The 17,352-nt window shown below is 44.8% G+C and overlaps 1 protein-coding gene across 1 annotated transcript in view; it reads right to left on the reverse strand.

Moving 5' to 3' along the window:
- The window catches only part of KCNK13 (potassium channel, two pore domain subfamily K, member 13), a 125,614-nt gene that overhangs the window by 107,767 nt on the left and 495 nt on the right, over positions 1–17,352 (reverse strand). Inside the window, exon 2 of the mRNA XM_011949798.1 lies at positions 17,160–17,349. Within this exon, the coding sequence (XP_011805188.1) occupies positions 17,160–17,349 (190 nt within the window). The remainder of the gene's footprint in view (positions 1–17,159; positions 17,350–17,352) is intronic.

Below are 17,352 nucleotides of genomic sequence, written 5' to 3' on the forward strand. Positions count from 1 at the left end.
TCCTGGTTGACTTTGTGCAGTCCCCACAGCAATTCTGAATTGCCTACGTGCAGTACCTGTAGGGCAGACCTCTTCTACAGGATAGAGTCACACCTTGTGTGCTTCCCCTACTTTTCAGGGCTTTGTAACATTGAAGGCAAACAAAATTCCTAAGCAATATGCTTCCTTAACAGCTGTGTGGACTTGGGAAAGTTACTCACTCTTTTGAGCCTGACTTTCTCTAACTCATAGGATTGTTGAAAGAATGAGCAGGTCATGATCTCTTCCCAAACAGCCCTTAGGCCCCATGTCCTCCAGGAAAAATGTTCTTACTTAATTGAAGAAGGAGTGATGATTGCTACTTCATCAGTTCCAGGAGCTCAGGCTTCATCCATCAGCCTGTGAAGTCGACTCACCTGTTGCTGAGTACTCAGCACTACATCGCTGTGTATTCAAAGCATGCCTTGCCCTGCCCGCCCTTCCTCCTTCCCTCCTTCCCTCTCTCTCTCTCTCTCTCTTTCTCTTTCTTTTTCTTTCTTTCCTTCCTTCCTTGTTTCCTTTTCTTTTCTTTCTTTCTCCCTCTCTCTTCCTCCCTTCCTTCTTTCTACACAACTACATCGCTGTGTATTCAAAGCATGCCTTTTATTCTTTCTTTTTCTTTCTTTCCCTTCTTTCTCCTTCCTTCCTTCCTTCCTTCCCTCCTTCCTTCCTCTGTTTTTTTGTTTGTTTGTTTGTTTTTTTGAGACTGTGTCTTGCTCTGTCACCCAGGCTGGAGTGCAATGGCATGATCTTGGTTCACTGAAACCTCTGCCTCCTGGGTGGCATGACCTTGGCTCACTGAAACCTCCACCTCCTGGGTTCAAGCTATTCTCCTCTCAGCCTCCCGAGTATTTGGGATTACAGGTGTGCGCCACCACGCCTGGCTAATTTTTGTATTTTTAGTGGAGGCCAGGTTTCGCCATGTTGGCTAGGCTGGTCTCGAACTCCTGACTTTAGGTGATGCGCCCACCTCGGCCTCCCAAAGTGCTGGGATTACAAGCTTGAGCCACTGCGCCCGGCCCTTTTATACATTTCTTTATACAGCTGCTGTTATTGGGTCACAGTCTGTTAAAGAAACTAAGTCCTCTCAAAATATGGTAGGTTGAGAAATAGTATAGCATGTCTCCATTCCAAATATTCCATTCCAAATATTAAATATATAACATCTGGAGCCAAAAGGATCAGCAGCTAGAAGGAATAAGACAGGCCTTACTGAGGAAAATGATAAATGTAGCCTACGTTCAGATTTTAGATTTTGAGCCCTAAAGAAAGGTTTCATGATTCTGTTGGGAATGGGAGTGGCTTAAAGTAAACAGGTAGAGAAATTGAAAGGGGAGGAACCCCACAAGTGAGCAAGATTTAATGAAGAAAATCCATGTTAAGAGAGAAAAGAGAGATAACAATAAGGTACTATCAATAACTATCATGTGATAATGAAAAAGATGGCAGCAGAAGAATAGCAAAGAGGAATGCCAGGCCAGTGCCTGACACAGAGTAGGCTGCTGAAATAATATCTGCTGAAAGCACTGTCATCAGACAATGGAGAAAAGAATTAGTGAGCTGGAAGACACATGGAGAATCAAACCCATAATATCAAAGTAAGCAAATAGGTGAAAACAAAGCAAAAGTACCTAGTAGACTTTTAAAAACATGAATACCCAACTTGAGAATAAGTAGGACAAGATAAAAATGCAGGGATTCTCTGAACTATCATTAAGGAAACATTTGAAGAAAAATTCCCAGGATTGGCCAGGCATGGTGGCTCACACCTGTAATCCCAGCACTTTGGGAGGCCGAGGCAGGCGGATCACCTGAGGCCGGGAGTTCGAGACCAGCCTGGCCAACATGGCGAAACCCTGTCTATACTAAAAATACAAAAAATTAGCCGGGCATGGTGGTGGGTGCCTGTAATCCCAGCTACTTAATAGGCTGAAGCAGGAAAATTGCTTGAACCCGGGAGGTGGAGGCTGCAGTGAGCAGAGATTGTGCCATTGCACTCCAGCCTGGGCAAGAAGAGAGAAACTTCATCTAAAAAAAAAAAAAAAAACAAACAAACCCCAGAATAGAAAAGCAGTTGATCAAGACATTAACTGCTCAGAGTACCTTCCAAAACAATTCCAGAAAGAAAGACGCTCAGACAATATTTTCTTTTTCCAGGAGGTACACTGTTAGTTGTCTATACAATATTGTTGCTACACACTATTGACTTCCCTTCTGCCTCAATAAAGAAACCCTAGCTGCATTTGAGATAGCAATGAGCTCACGTGCAGATGGGGATTGGGGGACAATCTGACATGGTTTGCGCCAGTGAGTTGTTGGAGTTTTCCCAGAAAGTTCTTTTCAGCTGGCACATACCTTTTACCTCTTTCCTTCCCTCTTCCTGTCTTGATAGTGCTTACAATTTCTGTTTTATGAGCAAAAGAGAGACAGAGCCACCATCTAAGCCTGGCAGAAGAGAGACAGAAGGTTCTGGGACTCTGGTGACCTTGTGGGACTATTATTATATCAGCCCTGGACCACAGACCTCTGAACTTCTTGCTCTATGAGAAAAATACATTTCTATCTGTTTAAATCACTGCTGTTTCCTACCACATGCAGCCCAATGCAACCTGCAGGCAATATGCCTGTCAGTTTGAAGAAGCAGTACTACAGGCAACAAAAAGGAACAACACGACCTTGAGACCCAAGTACCAATAAAAGTGGCTGCAGAGTTAGGAGTAAGAAGAGCACCAGACAGAAAGCACAGAAGAAATAGGTAACAAATGTGGTTGTTATTTCCTCTTTCCTCCAACTCCACGAAATGTTAGATGGGGCATCATTTTCAGACCACACAGGAAAAGTCATTCTCTCAAAGGTTAATTATTTTGCCTTTACTTTCTATCTGAAGGCACAAGCAAAGCTTGAGGAGAGAAAATGGGGTTTAAGTGAATGATGAACCAAAGCCTAAAGGTCCAGAGGCATGAGAAGAACAAAAGAAGAGAGAGAGATGGGGAGAACAAAAAAGAGAAGTCTAGGCCTGGCGTAGAGGCTCATGCCTGTAATCCCAGCACTTTGGGAGGCTGAGGTGGATCCCTGAGATCAAGAGTTCAAGACCAGTCTGAGCAACATGGGGAAAAACCATCTCTATGAAAAAAAAAAAAAAATTAGCCGGGCCTGGTGGTGTGCACCTGTAATCCCAGCTACTCAGGAGGCTGAGGCAGGAGAATCGCTGGAACCTGGGAGGTGGAGGTTGCAGTGAGCCGAGATCGCGCCACTGCACTCCAGCCTGGGCGAGAGCCAGACTCCGTTTCAAAAAAATAAAAGTCCATAAATCAGTAGAAAGGTTAAAGAGGTCACAGGCTCTCAGTTAAAAGATGCGATGATACAAGGTAGATTCCAAGATGTAAAAATGTCATTTAAAAAAGCATTTCCAGGGAACAAGATACAACAAGGACCTGGGAGGCAAGGAGGTTGTAGGAAATGGGTTGAATCCCAAGCTGAAAGATTCTGTATCACCAATAAACCAAGGTCTCAATTTTATTTATAAACATAAAAAATGGTGGTAGAAATGGTTTTTATCCTGAGATAGTTTAGATATGATTTCATTCTGATCACATTTAAATGACAAAAAGAACATCTAAGCCATCATAATAAAAATACAGAATTGAAAACTGACTTAAAAAGATAAGACAAGTATAGGATGAAGGAGGATAATACCAGTGAAACCAAATATTAAGTCCATCAACTTTTCCTACAAAGATAAAATAAAATCTAAAAATATAAAATAAAATAAAAATATAAAAATGTGTTAACAGGTTGATTTAAAACAAAAATTACTAAAGATTACAACTAAAGAGATGGTCTAAAATCTGCAAGTGTCTGCTAATATGATGCAGAAATTTAATCACATCTCAGTTTAAAAATAGGTATTAGCATATAAAGCATTTAGAGGTAAAGGCAATACTATTATAATGAAATAGTAATAAAAACGATGCAAGTGATAGAAGCAATAGCACTGAATTTATATGCCCAGAGACATACAAGGAAATGTCATTTTGGATGTGTTTTCTGTTCGGAGGGTGGTTGTGGATAATGTTTCCTCCAGGTCCAAAATTCAGTAACATAAGAGAAAAACCAACTGAAATCTACAGAGACCACAGGATATACAGAAACAACAAATAAAAAGGAGAAATCTGCAAAATGCATATTCTCAAATCATTATGGGATAATTTTAGAAATAAGTCAAAACATCACTATATAGTCAACCTCACAAAACTTTTTTTCCTTTTTTTTTCAGACGGATTCTTGCTTTGTTGCCCAGGCTGGAGTGCAGTGGCATGATCTTGGCTCACTGCAAGCTCCACCTCCCGGGTTCATGCCATTCTCCTGCCTCAGCCTCCCAAAGTAGCTGGGACCACAGGCGCCCGCCACGACGCCAGACTAATTTTTTTGTATTTTTAGTAGAGAGGGGGTTTCACTGTGTTAGCCAGGATGGTCTTGATCTCCTGACCTCGTGATCTGCCTGCCTTGGCCTCCCAAAGTGCTGGGATTACAGGTGTGAGCCACACCCAGCCTCACAAAACCTTTTTAAAAGCAATCATTTAAAATAACATTTGAGATGAGTTAAATAGCTAAACAGAGAATGGATAAGAATCTTTATCTCAACCATGGAGGGGACCTGCATTTATGAAAAGCTATAGAAAAAAATGCTGCTGGTCAAAATGAGTGTATTTGGCTCTATAAAAATCTTTTCTACATACCAAAATTTAAGCCAATCAAAAAGTGGCTGAACAGGATAAATATTTTAGACATATAAATATATCAAGTTCTTCTGCTCTGAAAATCAAATAAATAAAAACTTGAGGCAAGGCGTGGTGGCTCATGCCTGTAATCCCTGCACCTTGGGAGGCCGAGGCGGGCGGATCATGAGGTCAGGAGTTCGAGACCAGCCTAGCCAATATGGTGACACCCCGTTTCTACCAAAAATACAAAACTTAGCCGGGCGTGGTGGTGCGCACCTGTAGTCCCAGCTACTCGGGAGGCTGAGGCGGAAGAATCGCTTGAACCTGGGGAGGCAGAGGTTGTAGTGAGCCAAAATCACACCACTGCACTCCAGCCTGGCCTTCGTCCCCCCTCCAAAAAACCCCCCCCCAAAAAACAAAAAAACTTGATCAGGCGCAGTGGCTCACACCTGTAATCCCAGCAGTTTGGGTGGCCAAGATGGGCCAACATGGTGAAATCCCATCCCTGTTTTGTAATAACAGAAAAATTAGTTGGGCGTGGTGGCGGGTGCCAGTAATCCCAGCTACTCCGGAGGCTGAGGCAAGAGAATTGCTTGAACCCGGGAAGCAGAGGTTGCAATGAGCCGCGATCACGCTACTGTACTCCAGCCTGGGTGACAGAGTGAGACTCTCTCCAGAAAAACAAAACAAAACAAATAAACAAAAAAACCCACAACAACTTGAGGGGTCCTCTTGGCCCTTGAGGCAGCCCTTAAAATACCATGAACCCCATGGCTCCGTGGACCACAGTTTGAAAACCATAGTCCTGGTTGATTTTCAGGGCCAATGCCTTGTGATCTTCATCAGCTGCTGAAAAGGAGGGAAGACCCAAGACACAGAGAACCTTGGTGCCAACATGACAAGAGCTAACAGGCAAAGTCAGGAAGTGACTTCTGGGATCAAATATGTCTGAACTGGAGGTGAAAGTCCTGGGGGCGGGCACCCGTCATCATGGTGATGGGAGAGAGGCTGCAGCTGTGAGACGACTGCCGGTGGGAGGCAGAAGTCTGTTTACATGGACTCCTGGGCGGTAGGCAGCACGCTACCCAAACCTCACGCCCGTGGTAGCACACACATCATCAGCCTCCGCTGAGATTCTGCTAACCAGACCACTTCTGTCTTTTTAGACTATCCCAGGTCACCTAAGGGCCACCACACTATAAAAGAGACCATACACGGTCACTTTAACTGGCGATTCTTCCCACAACACAGACCCCAAAGGAAGAAAAGGTAAAGAAGTGGTGGTTCAGAGTGTAAGATTTGAAGGGAGATGCCACGCTGCTTCCAGCTGGGTGGCTTCAGACGGAGCACAGAAGCTCTTAGAGCCTCGGGATCCTTGTCTGCAACATGAGAATACTAATAGTACCCACCTTATGGGGCTGTGTTAGAACTAAACATACACAAAGATGTGCAGTGTGTTTAACCACAGTGAAATCCAACATTTCATACCTTTATTATATGCAATAGTAAAAAAAAAAATCACGTATAACCCCCAAGTCCAACTATTTGAGGATAGTTAAACCATTCTGCATTCATATAAACACGTGGAATTCTTGAAAAAGTGTATAGGAAATAATGTGAAAACGCTAATAGTCCACACATACTTATAGATTTCAATAACTATGTGTAGTCGCAGAAATCAGAAGAGTTTAAGAGAGTGTAACTGCCCTTAGTTTCTTTTAGAAATAAGTGCATGCGGCCAGGCACAGTGGCTCAAGCCTGTAATCCCAGCACTTTGGGAGGCCGAGACGGGCGGATCACGAGGTCAGGAGATCGAGACCATCCTGGCTAACACGGTGAAACCCCGTCTCTACTAAAAAAATACAAAAAAAAACTAGCCGGGCGAGGTGGCAGGCGCCTGTAGTCCCAGCTACTCGGGAGGCTGAGGCAGGAGAATGGCGTGAACCCGGGAGGCGGAGCTTGCAGTGAGCTGAGATCCGGCCACTGCACTCCAGCCTGGGCAGCAGAGCAAGACTCCGTCTCAAAAAAAAAAAAAAAAAAGAACAAAGAAATAAGTGCATGCAAGGTTCACTCTTTGTGAAAAAGCGTCCTTTAAGTGAACTATAAAAAGCAAGCTCTGCTACACTCAAGAGCGATGCTATGCGCTCCCTGTCCTTCTCCCTCCCAAAGATAAGGAAGCCCAGAGCTCGTGATCATCAAAGTTTCAAATGGGGGACTCAACCCCTCAGACCTGTCTGGCCAGTGCAATGCTGTTTCAAAGTGAGAATCTGAATGCCTGTGTTGGCGCTGTTCTCTCCAGGGTACAAGGCCTTACTGCTCCCTAATGTCCTACCACCTGTTACACTCATTTACATTCATGCTCTGACCCCTGAGTTCACGGATTATAGTATTTCCCTTTCAAGGAGAGGCGATCAGTTGAGAGACACAGGACAGCTCATCAGAGAATGGGAAAAATAAACCCCTGAGCACCTAATTAGGCTTATAAAGATGGCTCTCTGGCCAAAGGAAGATGCAGTAGGTGTGCTGAAGGTCCTGGTAAAATGTCTGGCAATTCACACGAGCTGAACCGAAAGAGGCAGAAGGCTGGAGGATGAAGGGAGGGCCGTGTTATGACGGAGGTGCCTTCTGATGGGGTGATTCTCTCACCGCCCTCAGCAGGACCGTGTGCTTCTGGGTCTGAACACAGAAATGTCCTCCTCAAATGGCTGAGATGTTCCCCAGGTGTAAAGTCATTAATGTACTAGTGATCACCATCTTCCCCCACTCTTCTCTCTTCTCTGTTGTTGTTGTTGTTGTTGTTGTTGTTTTGAGACGGAGTCTCACTCTGTCACCCAGGCTGGAGTGCGGTGGTGCGATCTTGGCTCACTGCAACCTTCCAGGTTCAAGTGATTCTCCTGCCTCAGCCTCTCGAGTCGCTGGGACTACAGGTGTGCACCACCATGCCCAGCTAATTTTTTGTATTTTTAGTAGAGACAGGGTTTTACCATGTTGGCCAGGATGGTCTCGATCTCCTGACCTCATGATCTGCCCACCTTGGCCTCCTAATTCTCTCCTTCCTTCTAAAGGGAAAAGACTGTTACTTGTTGGTCAACTACCAGGACTGTCCTTTACTCTGGGGAATCCAGGAAATATGCTGAGAGAAAGCTAAATGATGTTGCAGAAGTGAAGTCAATCCTGATAACAGGGAGCAGGGACAGATGTGGGGAGATGGGACCAGGAGGGACAGAAAGACAGGGCTGATGGTTGGGAGAAACTTGGCGAGGAGTTTAGGCATAAGAGGTTCCAGAACTCCTTTGAGATATGAGAGACTGGGAAAGGAGAAAAGGAAGAAGTTTCCTTACATTATAAATTGGAGACTCTTTAAGGTTCCTTTAAGATACAAGCAGAAATCAAATTTATTTTTCATTACTTTTGGCTAACACACCGTGCTTCTTTCAAAAGAAGACAGCTTCTTGGACAGGACCCCAAGGAGCCCAAGGATTATTTGGGTTAACACTCAAACCAAACCCATCTCTCCTTCATAGAGAAAGGGACAGAGGGAAAGAGAGAACTGGATGGAATTTAGGATAAAAGAAAAGGAAGCCATTCTATTTTATAATATAAACAAGAATTTCTAATGCAACAGGCTAAGATGAGCATATGTGAATACTAAATGCTGGCCAATGGAGAGTGAGGGCTATGTCCTGCAACACAGCTCTAACTTCCAGATACTGAAATGTTCCCAGCAGGAAACAAATAATTGAACAAATCCAGGATTCTCAGAATGGATGGTCTGAGCTTCCCCATGAAATTTTAGAAGCTGGAAGAGGTATGGCCCTCTCACCCTACCTCGAGTGGAGGTAAGCTCTCACCAGCTACCCTTCCTGTTTCCTCATTCCCCACGACCACACATTGCTCCTCAGCTGCAATTCCAAAACGCACCTGCCACTGTTCGCATGAAACAATACATTAAAGTGCTTTAAAAGTCACTGCTGTAACTGGAAACGGAGAGTAGTTGCAAAAATACCAAACAAAAGCTTGTATTCTTATGGAATCTGGATGGACAAAGATTGAAGCATGAAGACAATGGGAGAAAGCACAAGGAAAGGACTGAAATACGAAACTGAGTTGAAATGAAAAACATATCTCTATCTAAGTAATAAATAAGAAATTATAGACATTGAACAGAGAACAAAGGATGAAAAATATGACACATTTAGTCTTTAGACAGGGTCGAAATCCTTAAACTATAAAGCACACAGGTTTAATTAACACATCCCCCTGCTCCCAGCAGAAAAATGAGGGGAGAATTAGTTGATTCAGAGAAGATGAACTATAAGCATTTTTAATAAACATTTTGAATCAACTTTAATAGAAATCAAAGAGATATTAATTATAAGGAGATTCATTTTTGCCTAATTACAATAATCTGCTCATGTTATAACGGTTATATAGAAAGCAACGAGATACAAAATACATTTCAGTGATTTGAAGATACACCTTTCCCCCAAATTTTAATATCTCTGAAATCGAGATGCATCCCACAACAGGTAGCATGTCAGAATTTAATTGGCAGTGTTTCTTTCTTGATGGTACGTAAAATAATGATGCATCTTAGATTTTTAAAATAGCACTTTAGGTTCAATATAATATGTATAATATGATTCCCCAGACTATTTACAGTGTTTGTTGTTGGTAGAATTATGGATGATTTCTACTTGTTTTATACTTTCCCATATATTTCCAGTCTTTCAAAACTAATATATATTTATTTCATCACTAGACACTGAACAAAACAAAACTTGGTTCTAACTCTGCCACTTTATAGTTGTGTGGTCTTAAGCAAGAGATTTATGCTGTCTGCACCTCAGTTTCCTTACTTGCAAAATGGAATTAGTAATAACTTCCCCGCCTATCCCGTAAGGTTTGTGCACAAATGCTTTATAATGTGTGAAGTGCTCAATGTATGATTTAAATCTGGACTCATGCATAACATCCATTAATGTATATCATCAATGCATTTGGGGGATATTTTTATTCTTTCTGAACACCTCATCTTCTCTGATGTCAGTTTATAACTTTGTACTATAAAATAGTGATTTCCAGTATTTCATCGTTTGGACTTGATATACTTAGATTTCAAAAGCTCTTTCCCCAGCCTTGTTCCCACGAGAAAAGAAAAAAGAAAAAAAAAAGATTCCCAAAGCAATATTCAGTTCAGCACCACATGGATTGACACACTGACCAGGGCCAACCACACACCTACCAGTTGAGCCCCAGAATCCCATGGGGGCCTTGTAGACTACAGCCATGCAGAGCCAATCATGGGTCACACCCCTGGCCAGAAAAGGGCACCTGCATAATTATTTCTGTTTAATAAAAATGAATAGGGCTGGGCACAGTGGCTCACTCCTATAATCCCAGCACTTTGGGGGGCCGAGGTGGGCAGATCACGACGTCAGGAGTTTGAGACCAGCCTGACCAACATGGTGAAACCCCATCTCTACTAGAAATACAAAAATTAGCCGGGTGTGGTGGCAGGTGCCTGTAATCCCAGCTACTCAGGAGGCTGAGGCAGGAGAATCGCCTGGATCTGGGAGGCAGAGGTTGCAGTGAGCCAAGATCACACCATTGCACTCCAGCCTGGGTGACACAGCGAAACTCTGTCTCAAAAAAAAAAAAAAAAAAGAATAAAAACTGTTGTTGAGAATCTAGTCACATATGAGGCAGGGCTGAGCCTCTCCGTCTGAGCATCTCAGGTCCTCATGAACCGGGTCATCTTCTCAGCCTGAGCCCGGGGCATCCCTGCATCTGGATGGTATGTAATGAACCTGCCCTCAGCGCACTTGACTTCCAGCTGGCGAGGAGGTCATAAGACAGCAAGTGAGCTCACCTCCTCACCATACCTACCTGGCCATCACTTTGTCTATGTTCTAAAGCATGGGAGGGCTTGTCCTAGTCAGCAACATCACAACATGAACGACCCTCTAGACTCTAGATTTCTCAAACTTCAATGTGCCCAGGACTCACCTGGGTGTCTTATTAAAGCATAGACTTTGATTCTGTTGGTCTGGGGTTGACCTGAGACTCTGCATTTCTTTTCTTTTCTTTTTTTTTCTGTTTGAGACAGGGTCTTGCCCTATTGCCCAGGCTGGAGTACAGTGGCACAATCATGGCTCATTGCAGCCTCAACCTCAACCTCCTGGGCTCAAGCGATCCTCCCACCTCAGCCCGCCAAGTAGCTGGGACGACAGGCCTGCACCACCACACCTGGCTAATTTTTTCTATTTTTTTTTTTTTTTTGCCGCCCAGGCTGGAGTGCAGTGGCCGGATCTCAGCTCACTGCAAGCTCCGCCTCCCGGGTTCACGCCATTCTCCTGCCTCAGCCTCCCAAGTAGCTGGGACTACAGGAGCCCGCCACGTCGTCCGGCTAGTTTTTTGTATTTTTAGTAGAGACGGGGTTTCACCATGTTAGCCAGGATGGTCTCGTGATCCGCCCGTCTCGGCCTCCCAAAGTGCTGGGATTACAGGCTTGAGCCACCGCGCCCGGCCAATTTTTTCTATTTTTTTTTGTAGAGATCGGGTTTCGTCATGTTGGCCAGGCTGGTTTCGAACTCCTGGCCTCAAGCAATCCACCCACCTCTCCCTCCCAAAGTGCTGGGATCACAGGCATGAGCCACCACGACAGGCCCAACACATCGTTTTTTAGACTGGAAGAAACATTTCTTCTGCAGCTTGCCATGAAGGGACTAGGGTAATGTTTCCCTGACCCCTTGAAGTAGGGTGTGGGTGGTTCTGTGGCTTGATTTGGCCAATGACATGGGAGTGGAGGGGACCTGTGCTACTTCCAGGTGGTGGCAGCCATTTGATCATTGGTACTCGACTCTTCAGCCCTTTCTTCCCCTTCCAGAGCAATCCTGGAAGCATGTGCTGAGGAAGAGGAGCCAGGAGACAGAAGAGGCCTGAGGCGCTGGGGCAACACACTGACAACCGCCCTGTGGCATCACCAGTGCCCATAGTGAACTTGGTGTGGGTAAGAAGTACACTTTTATTACGTTAAGCTACTGAGATTTTGGGAGTAGCTTGTTACTGCAGCAAAACCTAAGCCTCCCCTGACTCTGTCAAATGCAGAGTACCACAAACCCTTTGGGGACAGAAGCTAGCTATAGATACACCAGCAAATATGAGGACAAATTCCTAACAAAAGCTGGTTTCAGAGAAAAGATATTCACAGAAGATCATTTACCAGACGTATTGTTATTCTACTGCTCTGAGTACTTTAAATTTATTCCTGTTTCATGTATGATCTCTAGCCTTTTTCAGAATCAACATTTCTGAATTGTGTTTTAATACTCTGCACTGAGGTTTTCTTTACTCCAGTCAAATATACTTAACATATTTGTCATTTTAACCATTTAAAAGTGTACAATTCAATAGCATTAAATATATTTGCAGTTGTATAACCATCACCACTATCTATACCCAAAATGTTTTCAGCATCCCAAACTGAAAGCACCCATTAAACAGTAACTCCCGCTTCTGGCCTTCCCTCAGCCCCAGTAACCTCTATGTTAATTTAGCTCTATGAATTTGCCTATTCTAGATACCTCATATAAGTGGAATCATATGATATTTGTCCTTCTGTGTCTGGCTTATTTTACTAAGCATAATTATTTTCAAGGTCCACCTATGTTATAGCATATATCAACATTTCATTCCTTTTTTTTTTTTTTTTTTTGAGATGGAGTCTTGCTCTGTCACCCAGGCTGGAGTGCAGTGGAGCAATCTCGGCTCATTGCACCCTCCGCCTTCTGGGTTCCAGCAATTCTCCTGCCTCAGCCTCCAGAGTAGCTGGGACTACAGGCGCGAACCACCACACCTGGCTAACTTTTATACTTTTAGTAGAGACAAGGTTTCACCATATTGGCCAGGCTGCTCTCGAACTCCTGACCTTGTGATCCATCTGCCTTGGTCTCCCAAAGTGTTGGGATTACAGGCATGAGCCACTGTGCCTGGCCAGTTTCATTCCTTTTTTTTTTTGGCTGAATCATATTCCATTGTACGTAGCCCACATTTGGTTTATTCATTCATCTGTCGATGGACACTTGGGTTGTTTGGATATTGTGAATAATGTTGCTATGAAGACTGGTACACAAATATCTGTTTGAATCCCTACTTTTGATTTTTTTTGGGGGGAAATATACCTAGAAATGGAATTGCTGGGTCATAAAGTAGTTCTAGGTTTAACCTTTAGGGAAACTGGCAAACTGTTTTCCACTCTAAGCTTTGACTTTTAAGTCAAAGGTCTCCATTAGGTAACAGCGGCATGAAATCCTCAATTGCATTTTCCAGGAAAATATTATTTGTGAATATCATCTGTTATCCTATACAATGTCTCCTATATATAATCCCAAGGAGAAAACACTTTTAAGAATTAGGTACTGGGGCCAGGCGTGGTGGCTCACGCCTGTAATCTCAGCACTTTGGGAGGCTGAGGTGGGCGGATCACTTGAGGCCAGGATATCAAGACCAGCCTGGCCAACATGGTGAAGCCCTATCTCTACTAAAAATACAAAAATTAGCTGGGCATGATGGCTTGTGCCTGTAATCCCAGCTACTTGGGAGGCCGAGGCAGGAGAATAGTTTGAAGCCGGGAGGCATGGAAGTTGCAGTAAGCCAAGCTCGTTCCACTGCACTCCAGCCTGGGCAACAGAGTGAGACTCCCTCAAAAAAAAAGTGGCTCACACCTGTAATCCCAGCATTTGGGAGGCTGAGGCAGGAGGATCACTTGAGGTCAAGAGTTTGAAGCCAGCCTGGCCAACATGTCGAAGCCCATCTCTACTAAAAAAAAAAAAAGAGGTTAGCCGGGTATGGTGGTGCACACCTGTAGTCCCAGCGACTTGGGAGGCTGAGACAGAAGAATCACTTGAACCGAGGTGGCAGGGGTTGCAATGAACCAAGTTTGTGCCACTGCACTCCAGCCTGTGTGACAGCAAGACTCTGTCTCAGAAAAAAGGAGAATTAGGTACTGGGAAAGGTTTATGTTTCCTCCTTTCTGATACTAAGAATTCTAACATGGGTCATGACTGTCTGCCATGAAGCCTGAAACCACATCTGAAGCTTGAACAGTCACTGCTGGTTCTCTCCTTTCCATGGGATTCCCCACCATTCCTTGGGATCTTGTTATCATTTCCTGGCATACTGGCCTGATTTCCAACAGCAGAGCCTGTCTTTGCCTGAAGGCTACCCTTGCGCTGTCCACAGAAGAAAATAAGGCTGGAAGTACCTGGGACTTACATCCCTGTGCTTCTTCCTCATCCTCCCCAGACAGCTTTTTAACCAATTCCTGACAGGTGTAGGTGTGTAAATATCCCAGCTTTCTTGCGTGGGATATCTGGGTCAGGAACTTTGCATTGCTTCCAAGCTTCCACTTGGGATTAGGTACCGGTTGCCCACTATGGCGCCTGCCTTACCAGCATACCCTGGATTAACTTACTTTCCTTCCTTGATTCACTTTCTCTTGCACCGACCTGTATCCTTTGCTCCTCCCAATAAACTGCTGGCACTCAAATTCTTGGCTCAAGGTCTGCTTCTGAGGGAACCCAAACTAAGACAAAGTTCCTCTCTAGCAATTTCATAGCTCCGCTTGCATTCCATATTTCTGTTCTTTTCCCTCGTTCTGAAGTTTTCTTTATATTTTATGATTATTTTACTGTATACTTTGCTACCTCAAAGTCTTTGCAGAATAAAGCATGGTGGAATTAATTTTTAGAAGAAAAACACCATCATGTAATGTTACAATAAAAATGCAAGATATAAGTGGTTTATAGTATACAATTCTAATTTTTAAAAATGCATATGTATATAAGTATATGCAGAGGAAAAAGGAGACTAGAAGAAAATGGACCAAAACATTAACAATGGTTAATTTGGATGATATGACTGCATATAACTTGATTGTTTCTTCTTTATATTTTATTTTACAAAAAACCTGAACCTTCAGTTTTTTCATCTATAACGGGGGATTGCTATGTCTACCTCATGGAGTTGTGTTGGCTGAAATGAAGTGTGAATGTAACACAGCAATAAGCTGCACTGCACATTCACGTAATAATCATACAGTATGGGCCTGATAAAGGTTAGCCAGTGCTGTTATTACAACAATTAGTGAAACAATTTAAAAGGAAATGCTACAAATGAGAAATAAAAATCAGCCCACACTTACATAATGTTTTTTACCTTTTAACACGCATGCACTTACATGAGCTCATTGTCCCTCACAAGAACCCTGTGACAGGGGCAGGCTTAGGTGGAGGGAGGGAGCAGGGGCAGGCAGGACTAATATTCACCAAATAGCTGATGTGCCAGATACCAAGGTGGGCACTCTGTAGATGCCTCAGATGAGAAAAGGATGGGGCTCAGAATAGTCAAGAGGCTTGCCCAAGATACAAAAGTAGGATGAAAAGCTCCCATTCCAGACTCTTTGTCCAGATTTCTTTCCACTCCTCCATGCCACACTGTCATATTCGTATCACCAAAGCCCATGTTCCTATATGGCCACCTACCCATGCCACTCTCAGTTCCTGCTACATGGATGCACCTGTCCACACACATGCTCTGCTCCTTCCTGCCTCTGTGCCCACTGGGAGCACAAAGAGATGGTTTTTGATGGTGGTGGGGAAGATTCAGCCCTCAAATCTCCCATCAAAACCATCCCAAGTAACCATTCAATCTAAAAAAATCCTGTACTTGCTATGCAAACGCAGTAGAGTCAAGGTCACTTCCAAAATGATACCTCCTAATCAGTTTGTTCATCCCAAGTCTTGCCTATGTGGAGATTCTGAGACATGGGAGGTGATGTGAGGAGGGGCTTTTGGGCTTTTCTCTGCTTAGAGTCCAGCAGAGAATGCGGGCTCTGGGGGAGAACCATGGGGATGTTATTCCTCCTCCACCCATCTTGGGCCTGTTCTGGTCTGCTGCGAGTTTTCCTGCCTGACACCTAGTTATGGTGGTGCCACCATGGCCTGCTGATGGGCAGCGCCATCTGGGATGGGATGGGGGCTGGGAACCAGGCACTTCAGATACAACCTGTGTGTCCCTAATCATGCTGGTCCTCTGCCTCACCTGCTATGCATCAGCTGAAGCCCTGAATTCCTGGACTAGCCCTGGGAAGTCTTTCTTGATGAATCTAACCTGAAGCCAATCTCTCTTGTCTTTTGTGCTGCTTCTCCTGGCAGAATGTCTATGTAGCACAGCCATGTGTGGGAGCCTCAAGGAGGCTCAACTTGTCTCCCCACCTCACCAGCAAGCTCTTCTAGAGCGCACAGGGGCAGTAGCTACAGAGCGGTCAGCACATGCACCCTGGGCTGTTTGCAACTGCCAGCCTTTTTTGCAGCTTGGAGGTCACTTCCTCTTCATCTAACTTTTCCAAGCTCCCTCCCCTGCTCCAGGTCTCTTTTTGCCCCCCTCAGAATTTATTTCTACAGCATCTTCCCCAACCCCCATTAATCACTTGATTATTCTTCAAGGATGAACAATCTTTAGGGGTGTGGTGCAAAGACTCCCCCAAATCATTTTCCTTCTGCTGGGAAATAAACACAACTGATTGTAGCTGTGCTACATCTTTGCTAAAAACTTCTCAATGGCTCCCAGGTGCCTCTAGATAAGTTCCAGATCCTCAGTCTGTCAGTGAAGGTCCTACCCCCACCTCCATCCCATTAGTCAGCAGACCTTCCTAGTCTTCCTTCCACCACTCCAACCAGCTCATGGGACCCCTGAGTGCGATTCTCTCCTATTCCAGGGTACAACGCGCTTTCAGTTCCCAAACCCAAGTTATGCCTAACACGAATTGATTCAGGCCAAAGGTCACTTCCCTGGTTCTTCCTGGTGGGAAATTTTCCATCCTTTGAACCGTCATTGGCACTTTTGCTTCCTCACTTCCAGTCTGGTGTTCTGATTTTTTCTCGGTGTGAAGTCGAGGGCAGAATGTTTTAAAAACTGCACTTCCCCTCTGACTGACTCAGTAAATGTTCAGTTTCCTGTCCCTATCCGTAAAAGCTTTCCTCCCCATGAACTCAAGTCCTGTCTCCTTCATGAGACTTAAAATCTCCCAGAGCAGAGCGTCTCCAACTTAAGGATCATTCCAATCCTTTGGGGACTTTGTTAACAGGCAGATTCTGACTCAGCAGGTCTGCAGAGGGGACTGAGACCGCATATCTAACAAGCTGCCAGGTGACATTGAAGCTGCCGGTGCCTGGACCACATTAGAGCAGCGGGGAGGCAATACCACCTGTTGATCAGGCTACAGCTCATGTCAGTGCAGTCGGGCTGGGCGCCCAGATGGATGAATGAAAAGCGGAGAGGGTCAGTCCTGCCGCTCCCCCCGCCGGAGGAAGTGGAGGCCGCCCGGAGGTTGTCAGCGAGTCCAGCCAGCACACTTACCTATGGTGGACACGACGGTGCCCACGAAGTAGAAGGCGCCGGTGAAGTCCCAACGCGGACGGACGTTGTCCACGCGGATGCCGGCCCGAGTGGCCTCCTCGTAGTGGCGGAGGAAGCCGCGCAGCTCGTCGCGGCTCAGGTTGTGGCCGCGGCTGAAGTTGGCCAGGCGCTCCTCCCAGCGCTGCTTGGCCTG

This window comes from Colobus angolensis, unplaced genomic scaffold, assembly GCF_000951035.1.
Source record: "Colobus angolensis palliatus isolate OR3802 unplaced genomic scaffold, Cang.pa_1.0 Scaffold3, whole genome shotgun sequence".
In the NCBI taxonomy this organism is placed as follows: Eukaryota; Metazoa; Chordata; class Mammalia; order Primates; family Cercopithecidae; genus Colobus; species Colobus angolensis.